Source organism: Dipodomys merriami, unplaced genomic scaffold (assembly GCF_024711535.1).
Source record: "Dipodomys merriami isolate MVZ:Mamm:240054 unplaced genomic scaffold, mDipMer1.0.p SCAF_1541, whole genome shotgun sequence".
NCBI lineage: Eukaryota > Metazoa > Chordata > Mammalia > Rodentia > Heteromyidae > Dipodomys > Dipodomys merriami.
In genome coordinates this window covers 124,386-140,275 of record NW_027202873.1, presented here as the reverse complement: position 1 = coordinate 140,275, position 15,890 = coordinate 124,386, and the positions used below count along the sequence as shown (strand labels likewise).

Genomic DNA, 15,890 nt, shown 5'->3' with positions numbered 1-15,890 from the left:
CCCATGCAACCCTCCCTCCCCCCATCCCACCCCCCCCCCAAAAAAAAATAAATGGCCTTTGCTCTTAAGGAAATAAGAGATTTTGCAGGACTGAATCAGGGTAGAGCAGCCTGGGTTTGGGGCTGGGGGGGGGTGGGCAATCAAAGCTGGAGGAACCCATAAAACCTGGAGACATGAAATGTATCTGTTGGATTTTAGGGGAAATACATGCATGCATGCATGCATGCATACATACATACATACATGGATTTTAGGGGAAATGCATACATACATACATGCATGCATGCATGCATACATACATAAATGCATACATACACATATTACATATAATATATAGTATATTATATACAGCATATTATATATATATATATAATTAGCAAGCAAGGTGGCAAGGGGAAATTTCATCTTCCTGCAGGAACGTCAGAATCTTGAGGTTTTATGCTACACTGACAAGAAGCTCTCTTCTTCTGTGAAGATCTGGGAGGTGTGGGGTTTTTTTCAGCTTGCCTAGGTCTATGCATTTTCCTGTCGATCTGCCATTTCCCTGGGTTCCCCCCAGCCCCTCCCCGGCAAAAGCCAGGTGACCTGTCTGTGATGCTAGACGTTGTTTGTCTTTTGGTTTTTTTATTTTTATTATTTTTTTCCCTTTGGCCTGGACCCTGAGAAATCCCAGCAGGCATCGATCAAAAACGATCCATGGATCCTTGTGGATTGTAAGGGCCCCCGTGGGGCTGTGCCAGGCGGGGTGTCTTGTTTTCCCCATCCTCAGCCTCTCCTCCCTCTGCCTCTCTCTCTCTAACCGACCTCCCTCCCTCTCTCTTCCCCCTCCTCCCCCCGTCCCCCCCCTCCACGGCTCGTCTTAGGAGTGGGAAGACAGAATGGTGAAGTTCAACAGCAACCCCGGTGAGAAAGGCATCAAGCCGCCTTCGGGAGAGGATGGCTTCCAGACGGTCCCCCTCATCGCCCCCTTGGAGGTGGGTCACCTCCAGCTGCCCACTCCGGAGAAGGTAATCAGTGCTGGCCACGCTCACCAGCCCCCAGCCCCACCTCCACTCCCCAGCCCAGGAAATAAAGCGCCAAGTGTGCCTTACCACCACCCCTACCAACCCACCCTTCCATCCCCCCATCAGCCCTCCCACCAACCCACCCTTCCATCCCCCCATCAGCCCCCCCCACCAACCCACCCTTCCATCCCCCCATCAGCCCCCCTCACCAACCCACCCTTCCATCCCCCCATCACCCCCCCACCAACCCACCCTTCCATCCCCCCCAATCAGCCACCCCCCCACCAACCCTCCCTTCCATCCCCCCATCAGCCCCCCCACCAACCCACCCTTCCATCCCCCCCCATCAACCACCCCCCCCTTCAGCCAAGACATCATAGATTTCGGCTGAGTGTGTGTGTGTGTGTGTGTGTGTGTGTGTGTGTTCTTTGTTGTTGTGCATAGCTCTAGAGTCGCGGGAGCGAATGAATCATCCCCGGGTTATTGTTTAATGTGGCAATCACCGGGCAGGAAGACAAATAAAAGCTTCTGGCTGGTGACAGGAAGGGGGGGGAATGGGAATGTGGGGGGACAGGCAATGTGCCTTCCTGATCTTAAGGGAGGTGTTTCAAAAGAAAAAAAAGCAACCCACCACCACACACAATGCACAAATACAAAAAACAAAACCCTTGGCTGGCAAAGACTTAAAGAGAGAGAATGAGAGTCAGTTCAAGAAGCTGTGATTGTTAAGTTCCTAGCCCTGGAGCAGAGATACATTGATATATTGATATGTAGGTATATGTACAAATAGATGTACACGGATTTGCATATGCAAATACAGACTTCTATATAGTATATACACACAAATATATGTGTACAAATATTGATATTGGTCATATGTATTTCTCACACATATAATTGTCATACATGTCACGTTCTTCATCTATAGTTATCACATAGATATGTCACATAGATTTCTCAGATGGATTTGTCATACATGTATAGATGTATATATATATACACGTGTCACATATGTCTGTGTAGATATACATATTTGTCATGTATGTTTATCATATATATCTGCCATGCATAGGTACCCCTATTTGTCATAGATATATTTATCATATATATATATGTCTTCTATATATTCACTATTTATATTTGTCATAGATATTGATGAGATATATACTTATCACCTGTCTATATATTTGTTGTGTATATGCATCACACGGGTAGGTCATCTATATTTGTGATCTATATTTGTTGTCTCTGTATTTGTCACGTAGACAGGTCATCTGTATTTGTCACATATATATTGCTCATCTCTATATATTTGCCACCCATGTATGACAAAATGACCAAATCCTTATTCAGCCGCATGACTGGATACAAGGCATGGTGGTAAATAAATGAAGGGTTGGGGTGGGAACAATTGAGCTCAGTTGGGGAGGGGGGGTTGGAGGTGGGGGGAGATGACAGGGTAAATCAGCTGCAAAGGAGTTGGGGTCTGACAGGAGGGTGAATCTTGGCAGGGAGATCAGGGTGGCTGGGGAGGGGTAGTGGACTCTGGAGGCAGGAAGGCTTTAGGGGAGCGGCAGGAATGAAGAGCATCTTTTTTTTTGGGGGGGAGGCGTGGCTGGGGTTGGATGATTGGCTGACAGCACAATCTCCTGACAGGAGAAGCCCACAGAAAAATGGAGGTGGCGTGTGTACAAAGCCAGGGTTGGGGGGGGGGGCGGGATATGGTGCTTTGCATCCATACAGGTGGGAAAAATGTCATTTGGGGTTCACCTGGGGGGAACTGGGGGATTTGTTTTTAGAATGTGATGGACCAATAGATCAATCCATCTTTTTTTTTCTTTTTGGTTTGGTTTGGTTTTCTGGTTGCCCCCCCCCTCCTTTTCCTTGTCTCCCTTTCGTCTCCAGGAGGGCATTGTGTGTGTGTTAACCAATCATCACGCTAGGAGGGAACGCTACCTAAAGAGCCAGGGCTGATTGGCTGGCGGTGGAGTCATTTTGTTTTGAAAGTGCACAGATTTGCCAACCCCCCCCTCCTCCCTCCACCCCTACCCCCACAGGGAGGAGAGGTAGGGGAAGGGCAAGGCAGAAAGAAAGAATTCCTGAGCCACTTGCATTTAAAAATAAGTCTTTGCAGCTGTATTTCCAACACCTCAAATAAGCCCCCTCTCTAAGCAAAGAGGCTGTGTGAGTAGCAAGCAAATCTCTGCATTTGACACCCCGAGTTAGAATCTCCTGGGATGATGTGTGTGTGTGTGTGTGTGTGTGTGTGTGTGTGTGTGTGTGTGTGTGTGTGCACACCAGTCCTCAGGTTTGAACTCAGGGGGGTTGGGCACTGTCCCTGAGCTTTTTTTAAAATTTCATTCAAGGCCGGCTCTCTACCACTTGTGCCATTTCCAGCTTGTTGGGTGGTTCACCAGAGACAAAAGAGTCTCACAGACTTTTCTGCCCCAGCTGGCTTTAGAACCGTGATCCTTGGATCTCAACCTTCTCCCCAGTAGCCGGGATTACAGGCGTGAGCTACTGGTTGGTGCCTGACTCTCTGTATTCTCAGAAGCAGAGAATTGTATTCCTAGTTGGCCGTGCTGATATTTAAGATCCTGTGATCTCGCCAGGTCTGATGACAGAACAGGTGTGTGAAGAGCAGATTCCTTTTTGTTTTTTTTTTTCTCTCTTCCCGTCAAACTATCTCACTCTGACCTTCCTTGTTTAAAACCGTTCACCAGCCTCCCTGAAGGGCAAATTCTTCCCACCGCCTCAGCCTCCTTATAGCTAAAGGGGGAATGGATGCACACCTCACAAGACTAGGGTAGAGGCGATCATGTGATACCCCAATTCATTTGTGAGCCCTTTGATGAAGTTCCAGTCGGAATTTGCAATTAAGCGATCAGAAACAAACAAGTGAAATGAAATCATGGCTCCCCCTTCCCCCCCAATTGGGGGAAAACCAACTATAGAATGCAGCTCTGGTGTAATATTGCAAATTGTCTTGGCATTTGTCCATGGTATTCTTTTAATTTGTACGAGATCCAAAACATTCAGAGAGAGGGGGGAAAAAAAACAACACCAAACCAAAACAACCTGGGGAGGTCTGAATGAAGAGAAGAGTCCATTTTCTATGGTTAACCACCAAAACCCCACTGATTTTATTTTATTTTATTTTCTGGATCAGAGAAAGGGCTTTATTTGGCTCCGTGTCAGAAAAAGGCTATCAACCTAGAGCCAGCGGTGACTGTGTTGTACATGGCAGAGGGAATGTGTGTGTGTGTGTGTGTGTGTGTGTGTGTGTGTGTGTGTGTGTGTGTGTGTGTGTGCCAGCACCAGGATTTGAACTCAGGGCCTCATGTGCTTGCTTGGCTTTGTTATGTATGACACTCAAAAGTGGATAATCTTCCACATGAGCTACAGCTCCCCTTTTTTCTTTCTTTTTAAAAAATTCTTTGCTGGTTCATTGCAGATCAGAGTCTCATGGACTTTCCTGCCCAGGCTGGCTTTGAACCACGATCCTCAGATCTCAGCCTCCTGAGTAGTTGGGATGACAGGCGTGAGCTACTGGTGCTGGATCCCAGCCCTTTTTCTAACCATTCACTCTGGCAGGAACTAACTGGGGACTCCCAAGAACCATGTCCATCTCTGGTGCGGGCAGTACCCCAATCCACCGCCCCTGCCCCCCCCCCCCCCCGCCAGTCTTTTATAGGTTCCAAGCCTTCTCCACATTGCTCCACTGGCTTCTGGTGCATGCGCTCTGGGGATGCACTCAAAGTACCTCGGTAGTAAAGCATGGCTCTGGTCAGGGGGATGGGCAGCCCTGTGTGTGTAGGGAGGTGGGGTGGGGGTGGGGCCATGCATTTGTTTATCCCTTGAGACCAAGGCTCCAGGCGCTGGCGTGAGTTGCCTAAGGATCACAGGTGGATGGAGATACAGGCCTGGGAGCGCGTGGACTCAGCACTAGTACTTTCCCCTCTGAGGCAGACTGACATTCGTGCCACAAAGCCTCCATTCAACTGTCCAACCACCCATCTGTTCATTCATCCATCTCTCCATCATCCATCCATCTCCCCATCCACATATCTGTCTGTCTACCCCTACCATCCTCCATCCATTCATCCATCCATCATCCATCCACCCACCTATTGATCCATTCAACCATCATCCATTCATCTATCCATCCATCCATCCATCCATCATCCATCCACCCACCCACCTCTCCATCCATCCACCTACCTATTAATCCATGCATCTATCCATCATCCATCCATCCACCATCCATTCATCCATCATCCATTCATCCATCCATCCATCTTTCTACCCATCCACCATCCATCCATCGATCCACTCACCTATTAATCCATCCATCCATCCACCATCCATTCATCCATCCATCGATCTTTCTACCCATCCACCCATCCATCCATCCACCCACCTATTGATCCATTCATCCATCATCCATTCATCCATCCATCCATCCATCCATCCATCCACCATCCATCCATCGATCCATCCACCTATTAATCCATCCATCCATCCACCCATCTATTAATCCACCCATCCATTATCCATTCTTCCATTCCATCCACTTATTCATCCATCTATCCACCATCCATCCACCATCCATCCATCCATCATCCATTCATCCATCCATCCATCTTTCTACCCATCCACCCATCCAACCATCCATCCACCCATGCATACATGCATTCACCCACCCATACATCCATGTACCCACCTACCTATCCACCCATGCATCACCCACCTGGCCACCCAGCCACCCATCCACCCACAGACTTATTTATCCATCTACCCTTTCATCCATTACCCATCACCCATCTATTTACCCATCCACTCATCCATCCACCCATCCATCCATCCTCTGTCCATCCATCATCTGTCCATCTACCCATCATCCACTATCCACTTACCCACCTACTCATTCATCCACGAATCCATCCAACTCTCCATCCATCCATCCAGCCAGCCAGCCAATCAGCCATCTACCCATCCATCCATCCATCCATCCATCATTCATCCATCCATCCATCCATCATTCATCCATCCATCCATACATACATACATACATCCAGGCATCCAGTCATCCTTCTTTGTGGTAGGCTAAGTATACATAGTTAGAAAAAGCCAAGATGGCCACCAAATCCATGGAGCTTCCAATCCAATGGGGAAAACACTCCACACCAGTTCTGACCTAAATAGGAGTTAGGGATGCAGCCGTGGGAAGGACTGTTAAGGGAGGAATTTGGTGCTTAATGAAAGAAAGGAGAAGGCTTTATGACGGCCAGAGAAGTCACAGGGCTGAGCCATGCATAGCTGGGATTACAGGTGTGAGCTACCAGCACTGGTCTGGTGAATTTTTTTTTTAATGGGAAGGGCTTTCAGGAGGAGAATCACAGAATCAGGGTCTTATTTTATGAAAGCCACCTTGTCTGCTGTGGGGTAGCTTAAGGACAAAGGAGAGGTTCTACCTCGTGCTTCTAGAACCTTCTTCTGGTAATTTTCCAGGCAGCACTGGAGCAGTTGCTTTTCCTGGAAATAAAGACACGGATGGAGGTGACTCAGTTTCTTCCATCAGCTCCACTGTGAATGATGGGAGGAGAGGCCAAGAATGGCCAAGGCCCAGCTGTCTGTCTGTCCTGGGTTCACATAGAGTACACTCATGGGGGTTGGGATGGTGGCTGCACTAAGCCCCTGTTCCAGGCTGGCTTGGGGGAGGCTCCCTTCTCTCTGCTCCCTCAGCCTACTCTTCCTGGGGACCCCAGAGCTGCCTTGTCTCCTCGCCTGAGTGCCTGTCTAGTTGAGAAGTGAACTCCAGCCAGGCCACCAGTGAGGCGGCTCACGCCTGTAATCCCAGCTACTCAAGAGGCTGAGATAGGAGGATCCTGGCTTAAAGCCAATCAGGGCAGGAAAGTCCATGAGACTCTTACCCATGACAAAACAAAAAAGAAAAGAAAAAGCAACCAGAAGTAAAGCTGTGCCTCCAACGTGTAAGAGCATAAGAAAACCTCAGGGACAGAGCTCAGGCCCTGAGTTCAAGTCCCAGGACCAGCATGAAACAAAACAAATCAAGTTCTATTTCTTAACTTGCCAGGGGAAGAAATAGACTCAAAAGAAAAGAAGCAACTGAGTGGCTTTCTCCAAAGGATCAAGAGTTGAGAAGCTAGGACAGGGCCAGTAAACAGCCTTTGAGACCTTGCTACCTTGATTTAGCTGAGTAACCACAGACCCCAAGATCTCTTTAAAAACTGTGTGTGTGTGTGTGTGTGTGTGTGTGTGTGTGTGTGTGTGTGTGTGTGTGTGTGTGTGAGAGAGAGAGAGAGAGAGAGAGAGAGAGAGAGAGAGAGAGAGAGAGAGAGAGAGAGAGAGAGAGAGAGAGAGAGAGTCTGTTGGCCTGTCTGAAATTCTACCATTATTTCCACCTGTACAGATGCAGGGTTCAGGCTCAGAGAGTTGACTGCAGTCCAGGAGATAGCAAGAAAAATGAACAAGGCAAGCCAGGTGCTGGTGGCTCACACCTGTCATCCTAGCTACTCAGGAGGCTGAGATCTGAGGATGGAGATTCAAAGCCAGCCCAGGCAGGAAAGTCCATGAGACTCTTGATCTCTAATGAACCACCAGAAAACTGGAAGCGGAGCTATCGCTCAACGTGGTCGAGCGCTAGCCTTGAGCTGAAGGGCTCAGGGACAGCGCCCAGAGTTCAAGCACCACAGACAGGCACAATCTCACTTTGGATAAAAATAATAACCACCACCAACCACCCAGGTAGACCAGATGTTCCATAAGCCAGCTGCCAGGCTCTGGGCAGAATGCTTGCTATTGATGAAGTCTTCTGACAGCTGGCCTGAACTTAACATGCCTGCTGTGTAGAAGGATGGGGATGCTTAGGGACCAATGGATGAATGGCAAGCTTCACTGTATGCATGGTCAATCCCAAACCCTTTGTAGTCCCAACACCTGGAGAAGCTATTTGTTGACTGTGTGGCTTTAGGCAAAGTGTTTAACTTCTCTGGGCCTTGTTGTGTTTGTTGTATTTTTTCACATTTTTTATTCCTTCTTTCCTTTTCTGTCTTCCTTCCCTTTCTTTCCTTCTTTCTCTCTCTCTCAATCTTTCTTTCTTTCTTTCTCTCTCTCTCTTTCTTTCTTTCTTTCTTTCTTCCTTCCTTCCTTCCTTCCTTCCTTCCTTTCTTCCTTTCTTTCTTCCTTTCTTTCTTCCTTCCTTTCTTCTTTCTTTCCCTTTTTCATACAAGTTCTTGCACTTGAACTCAGGGCCTGGGTGCTGTCCCTGAGGTTTATTTTCCCCACTCAAGGTTAGCACTCTACCACTTGAACAATGGCTCCACTTCTGGCTTTTTGTAGTCCACTGGAGATAGGAGCTTCATGGACTTTATTGCCCAGGCTGGCTTTGAACTGTGATCCTCAGATCTCAGCCTCCTGCGATCTCAATGTCACGTTTGCTCTTTAGAGACAGGACTGACTTGTTCATTCACTGATTATATGCAATCTATGTAATAATCATAGTAGCATTCAATAGACAATTCAGTAGATCTTTTAGTAATCTAGCTAGCTGGCTACTTTGGTTTGTCTGCGACTGGGACTCGAAGTAGATATGGGAAGCTTTTACTTGTTGGCTGGTGCTCTACCACTTGAACCATGCCTCCAACTCATGATTTAGTCATATCACTGGAGTCAAGCTTTCCTTAAGGGCTTGGCTCTACCTCCTTGTGGTCATGGGAGCTGCTCGCTGAGACTCAGCTTCTCCATCTGGGAAGTGGGGATGATGGCCCATAACTCCACGCCCATGGAAAGAGGAGAGGAGGAGCCAAGACGCAGCATGGAAGGCGTTTAACACCCATGCACGATGCCTGGTATATATAATAATAGATAATACATACATTATCTATATAGCTGTGTATACTAGTTATGCATGTGCTGTACACACCATCACATGTATCTACTCTATCATCATATGTTATATATCTATTACAGAATATACAATTGATAATATGTATTTACATATTTCACACATTACATTATGTTACATATGCATTATATATTATAATATGTAATATACACATTTATTATATCTGCTATGTATCATGTATTACATATACTATACATGTTAGTATGTTATATGTTGATATAGTATGTAGTTATATGCAGTTATAGTTATATGTTATACATAACATATGACATAAGACATATTTGCTATCTATAACATACATTATGTGTATAACATAATATCTAATATATAGTATATATTATATAATATGTGTATATTATAAATTATATATAAATAATGTGATTAGTTGCACATTTATATTTATGTTACACATAACATGTAACAAGATATATTTATGTTATATATATATCATATAATATACATTTTATAAGTAATCTATATAACTATGATACATATCATATAGAGCTATACATTTATATTTATGTTATACATAACATATAACATAAGGTATATTTATGTATAACATTGCATGAGTATATAACATATACATAATAAATATACATAAACTAAGCTCTATGTTATATATTATATATTAGCAAGGTACTTGTTGCTTGTATCTGTCCTCCTAGCTACTCAGGAGGCTGAGATCTGAAGGATCAAGATTCAAAGCCAGCCTGGACAGAAAACAGTCTCTGGAGTCCATCTCTAAAATAACCAGCAAAAAAACCAAATCAGGGCTGGAGACGTGGTTCAAGTGGTAGAGCACCAGCCTAGCCAGCCAAGTGAGCCAGGATCCCTGAGTCCAAACCTTAGTACCCCCAAACAAAACCAAGAAAATAAAATACTAAAAGAAACAAACAAACACCAAAACCCCAGAATGTCAGATCCTAGGAAAAGCCACAATAATCTGGCAACTGCACCCCTGATTCAACCTTGCCCCAGCCATCTGTCCAGTGGCTGAATTCACCGAGGCTCCCTTGGGCTGCTCTGAAGCATGAGAAAGACAGCAGATCATTTTAAAGAGAGCATGGAGGATGGGAGGAAATGGGGTCAGGAGGAGGAGGGGGGCGTCGGGGCCGGCTGCTGGGAGCCTGGCACCTGCCAGCAGCCCTGGCTGGCCACTCTCTCCTCCTCCCTCTGCTGCAGGGCTGAGCCAAGAGCACAAGCGCACAGCTATTTTTGTCTTGTGCGAGTCTAGCTCATAAAAATACAATCGGGCTCTGCCCTGGCACTTCTGTCCCTGAATCTCTTCTTTCTGCCAATCCCCGGGCCAAGCTGTGTGCAGATCTCCCCGTGGCTCAGGATGCTGGGAAATCGTATTTTCAATGGTGATCATCTGTGTTTTTATACTCCCCTGCGGTCATCTGGCTTTGGCAGTTATTAATCATGGGGAAGAGATGACATGGCTGGAGACTTGAATTGAGACCCCTGGGTACTAACTACTTAAGGATCATGCAGCAATGATCGTCACGTAAAAATGAAAAAGAAACGCAGATGATCTCAAAGAGGTTCACAGAAGAGGAAAATCAAGGCACATGGTTGACCACTCCCTCCCCCCACCCCCATCGTGGTCAACCTGGAATTTCATTTTCTTCCAGAATGTCTATCAAACCTTAATTTTAAAAAAAGACTATGGACAATTTTTCCCCCACTCCCCTCTTTCCTGCTCTCTCTCTTCATTTTTGTTACAAATCAAAATGTTCAGGGCAGTGTGTGTGTGTGTGTGTGTGTGTGTGTGTGTGTGTGTGTGTGTGTGTGTGTGTGTGTGTGTGTGTGTGTGTGTGTGTTATTTTTTATCACAGGAAAAAGAATATCCAGAATAGAGTTTTTCTTCCTTTCTCTTCCCTTCCTTCCCTTTCCTTCTCTCCTTTGCTCTCCACTCCCTCCCCCTCCTCCCATCCTCCCCCTCCCCATCTCTCTCCCTCCTCCCCCTCTCTCTCCCTCCTCCCTCTCTCCCTCTTCTCCCTCCTCCTCCTCTCCCCTCTCCTTCCCATCCCTTCCTTCCTGTCATCTTCCTCCCCCTTCCCTCCCCCCCTTCCTTCTTATGCAGTCAGATTCCTGCAAGGCAGAACTAATAACAATTGGCTGACATTTGCATTCTTCTTCATAAATTTTTTTTTTTTAAGTAACTGCTGCTGTATCTTACATAAAAAGCAAAGGATGCTCCTGTCTCCCAGCCTGGGAGTGAAGCCTGGAGCTTCTGACAGTTCCCAGTGATTGGGGGATGGGAGGAAGAGGGGGACATGTGGAGGGGGAAAGGAGGGGGGGGACACTGTACTTCCCCGATCCCACTCTCTCCATCCTGCGGAGATTCGCTGTGGCTGAGGTGGCTGCCATGCTGTCCTTTCGAGTCCCATCCTTCTTTAGATTCTTGCTGCCCCCTCGATTTGCTCTTCCTGGGGGCCGCATGTCTGTCCCCTGTCCCCACCTGGTCCTCCTGTTCTCTGTCCACTCAACGCGGTTTCTTCATGAGTCCCCTGGTATCTTCCATGTGCCTGGCTGTTTCCGATCACTCCTTTTGTCTCCAATGATATGAAGCCAGCCAGTGTGGAAGCTGGGGGGAGAGTCACTGAGGCCCTGGGCTGGGGAGGGGACAGTCCTGGATGGCTGTGTCCACCTGGGAGGAAAGTGGATGGGTAGAAAGATGGACATGAGGATTGAGGAAGGGTCACGGGCAATTCCTACATTCGATTTGGTACAAACAAGGGCGTGGTAACGCTGTGATTATCTAAGCTCCATTGCCACAAGAATAGGGAGGGAAAGGTGGCCTGTGGCAAGTTCATTAGGATCCTAGAGTTTGATGGTGGCCCTGGGAATTCTATGACTCCAGGAACAATGTCCAGTAGGGTGAACCATGTGTTGAGTAAGGTCTGAATGGAGAAATGCATTAACAAGTCCAAAAAAATAAAAGGTGAACTTGACCATGAAAATACACCGAGCAGGGCTTGAAGAAGAGGAGGAGAGTAGCCATGATCTCTAGCTTGGAGAAATCCCAACATGGCGTGTTATACGGGAATTCGATCATGAGACACAAGAGAATCCTCATTTTGAGAGGTCACGTTGGGAATCTTTATTAGAAAGCTGGACTTTCTAATAAAGAGCGGACACACGGCTCCCAAAACATTTGCAGCCTTGAATACACTTAACACGGATAGGAAACTGAGATATGAGTGTGAGAGAGGAAAGAAAGAGCAGAAAAACAATGTCAACAGACCCGATCAATTCTAATGGAGGGCTGAAGTGGGACACCATGGGACTAGAAGGGAGTCAGGAGACACAAGAAATTGCACAAAAAATGGTGGCTGAGCTGGTCGGGCCCCAGACAGGGTTATGGTGAGAGGGCAGGATCACAAGATGCTCAAGAGTTCAATGAGTCTCATGAGTTCATGGTACAGATCTGGCAGGTCCACTCACCTATTGACCAAGCCCCTACCCTGCATCTAGGAAATCTGGCACACCCATCACCTGGGGGGTGGGACTTCACCTTCATCCACCAAGAAGCCAAGATGGCACCCATTAGACCCAATTCCCCATCATCCACCAGGTTGCCAAGATGGTGCCTGTTAGACCTAGTAGTCTTACTTCAGAGAGCTCAGGGATGAGAGTTGGATCTTGAGGAAGGGACAGAAAGAACTGGGCCATGGGGGAGAAAAGAGACACAGAACAAGATGGCGGCACATCCAAGGGAGGAGAGGATGGGCTAACCTGACCCATAATGTCATGTCCACATAAATCTACCCTACATTGAAAACACCATCGCATAAGCCAGAAGTGCATAGAATATACCTTGCCTTCCAAGCACCCTAACTCAACAACAGAACACACTCCAATAGTCTCCCCCACCACCCCACGATCACGTGGCCAACTCAGAGCCACGTTGCTGCTTCTGCCCAGCACTTAAACACACACACACAAAAGTATTAAAAACCAAACACTGGTGGATCACACCTATCATCCTAGCTATTCAGGAGGCTGAGATCTGAAGATCATGGTTGGAATCCAACCCTCTCCCTGAGCAGAAATGTCTGACAGACTCTGATCTCCAATGAGCCAGAAGTGGAGCTGTGGCTCAAGTGGTAGAACGCCAGTCTTGAATGAAAAAGCTCAGGGACAGCACCGAGGCTCTGAATGCAAAGCCCAGGACACACACACACACACACACACACACACACACACACATTACCTGCATGAATATCCCTATTGGAATGGGGAAGGATAATAGGAGTAATTCGAATTTTGCCATTCTGTGTATGGTTAGAGGAGTGTCATGGGGGCATTTTTCTTCACTAGTTATTAGGAGAAGGGACCAGGACAGAGACAGGTTTGGTCTCCATGCCTACTAACCCTGGCTGAACTTTCCAGGTGATCGTGAAAACAAGAACAGAGTATCAGCCGGAGCAGAAGAACAAAGGGAAGTTCCGGGTGCCGAAGATCGCGGAGTTCACGGTCAGTGTGGGCGATGGGAAGAAGTCACAGTGACCACAGAGCAAGACTCGCAGTGGTCAGCTCCATGCACAGACCACCGTGGCCTGACCGGGCAGGGGGCAGGGGCGGGGAAGGACAGAGCCCATGGGGGAGCATTTCCTGAAGCCATGAGCTCCTTCCTCTCTTTATAATCCAGCATCTGGTGGCAAATGCCCCTCCCCTTTTAATGTTCAATTCAACATGTCAGTTTATGAGTGTGATGTATCTTGATCAGTGTCCCCTCCCCGCCATCCCCCCTTTCCATCATCTTCCCCTATCTCTCCCCACCCCATCCCTTCCCTGGGTCCATTTTCATATGTGTACGTTGAATATTATGACTCCATTCGCCTACCTTTCCTCTCTCTATTCATCCACTTCCTCCTCTTGAACCCACCACTCCATGTTACAAAATACGTTCCAGCTGAGCGTTGGCCTGTCATCCTAGCTTCTCAGGAGGCTGAGATCTGAGGATCGTGGTTCAAAGCCAGCCCAGGCAGGAAAGTCTGGGAGACTCTGATCTCCAAGGAACCACCAGAAAACCAGAAGTGGCGCTGTGGCTCAAGTGGTAGAGCACTAGCCTTGAGCTGAAGAGCTGAGGGACAGCGCCCAGGCCCAGAGTTCAAGCCCTATGACTGACCAAAAAAAAAAAAATATATGTATGCATTGCAGCTTTTCCCTTGTTCATGTAAGTTAGTTGTGCAAAGGCGCTCCATCATTGCAAACCCCGCCCCCCCATGCCTTTACTGTACTTTAGTGAATATCTTGGTATCTTCTCGCACAGGATCCTGTGTATGTTTTCAATCATGTTTTTCATTAATTCCAACTTCCACCTAGGAGAGAAAACATGCTTTCTTGGTCTCCTTGAGCCTAATTTACTTCACCTGGCACATTTTTCCCCCCCAAGTCCATCCATCTCCCTGAAAATTACATATTATTCCTCTTTTTTTAATGCTAACCATTGCTTTTTATTGTTAGGGTAAAGGTGATGCACAAAGGGTTACAGTTACATAAGTCAGGTCATGAGTACATTTCTTTTTTGGACAATGTCCCCCCCCTCCCCGCCCTTCCCTCTCTCTCTCCGTTTTCTCCCACGTTCCCTCACCCCACCCCCATGTATTCTAGATCTAGTTTCCGCATTCTTCCTCTTCCTGACGGATGAATAAAATTCCACTGTAAATATTTATATAACATCTTCTCGACCCACTCATCCTTTGCGGGGCATCTGGGCTGTTTCTATAACTTGGCGATCAGGAATAGAGACGCGAGGAGTGTGCAGTGTGGGCATCTCTACTGGATCCAGACTTGTCATATTCTGGGTAGATGCCCAAGGGGCATGGCCAGAGCACAGGGGAGCTCTGTGTTTAGTTTGCTTTTCTTTTTTTGAGGGAGGAAGAGTCATAGGGCTTGAACTCTGGGTCTGGGCGCTGTCCCTCAGCTCTTCAGCTCAAGGCGAGCGCTCTACCACTTGAGCCACGGCGCCACTTCCATTTTTCTGGTGGTTCATTGGAGATCAGAGTCTCATGGACTTTCCTGCCTGGGCTGACTTTGAACCACGATCCTCAAGTCTCAGCCTCCTGAGTAGCTAGGATGACAGGCGTGAGCCACCGGCGCCCGGCTGTGTTTAGTTTTCTGAGTAGTCTCCGTACTGACTTCCATAGTGGCCGCACCAGTTTGCATTCCCACCAACGGTGTGATCGGGTATCTTGTATCCCCCCCCCCCCCCCCGCTCACCTCCCCATCAGCATTTGTTACTGCCCCCAATGCTTGGATGAATGTCTCTTTTATTCCTTCATGTCTTTCCTGCCCTTTCTCGCTACAGAAATGTCTACACAGAGTCAAGTGTTAGTCAGCTGAGGTGATTGTACCAGATCCAAAAGAGCTAAAGGTTTGGGGAGCTGACCTTTCGGTGGCACAGACCCAGGGGTTGCGTTTCCATTTTCCTGGCAAGAGGGGTGGTGTGGGGCACTCGTGAGGCTGCGTGCTGGGTTGTGACTAGTCAAAAGTTGCAGCTGCAAAGCGTGGCTGTGACACAGAAGGACGTGAATCTCAGGGATGCACCTTGAGGAGGCCGCTTGGGAGCCTTAAGATAGAAGACGGGCATGAACGTTCTGTAGATGCCAGGATGTGGTGGATGGCTGAGAGCATGCAACTTGTGCAAAGGCCCTGGGGTCGGAAGTATGTCAGACACAGCAGTCAGAACTAGGACAGTGAATGTGGACCAGGCCCCTGCTGCCATCAGGTACCTCTGGAAATGAACACACACAGGTATGAAGTGGGGATGGGGGGAAGGGGGGAGGAGGAAGAACTAGATATATGGTGTGTGTGTGTGTGTGTGTGTGTCAGGCCACAGGGCAAAAGTTTGACTCACTCTGGACATGGAAGGTACAAGAAGTTAGCCAGAACCAGATGGTTTACTAGCCTGGCATCAGTAGCTCATGCCTGTAATCCTGGTTTCT

At 47.5% G+C, this 15,890-nt stretch overlaps 1 protein-coding gene across 2 annotated transcripts in view; it reads left to right on the top strand.

Annotated features, from left to right (window-relative positions):
- The first annotated feature begins 830 nt into the window (after positions 1–830).
- Nsg2 (neuronal vesicle trafficking associated 2) overlaps positions 831–15,890 on the top strand; it is a 31,755-nt gene continuing 16,695 nt past the window's right edge. Inside the window, exons 1-2 of one of the 2 annotated variants that reach the window (XM_070022902.1) lie at positions 831–974; positions 13,333–13,416. In XM_070022902.1, the coding sequence (XP_069879003.1) occupies positions 879–974; positions 13,333–13,416 (180 nt within the window). In that variant the 5' untranslated portion in view covers positions 831–878. Of the gene's footprint in view, positions 1,008–13,332; positions 13,417–15,890 lie in introns of both variants that reach the window. The other variant, XM_070022901.1, reaches the window with a different exon arrangement.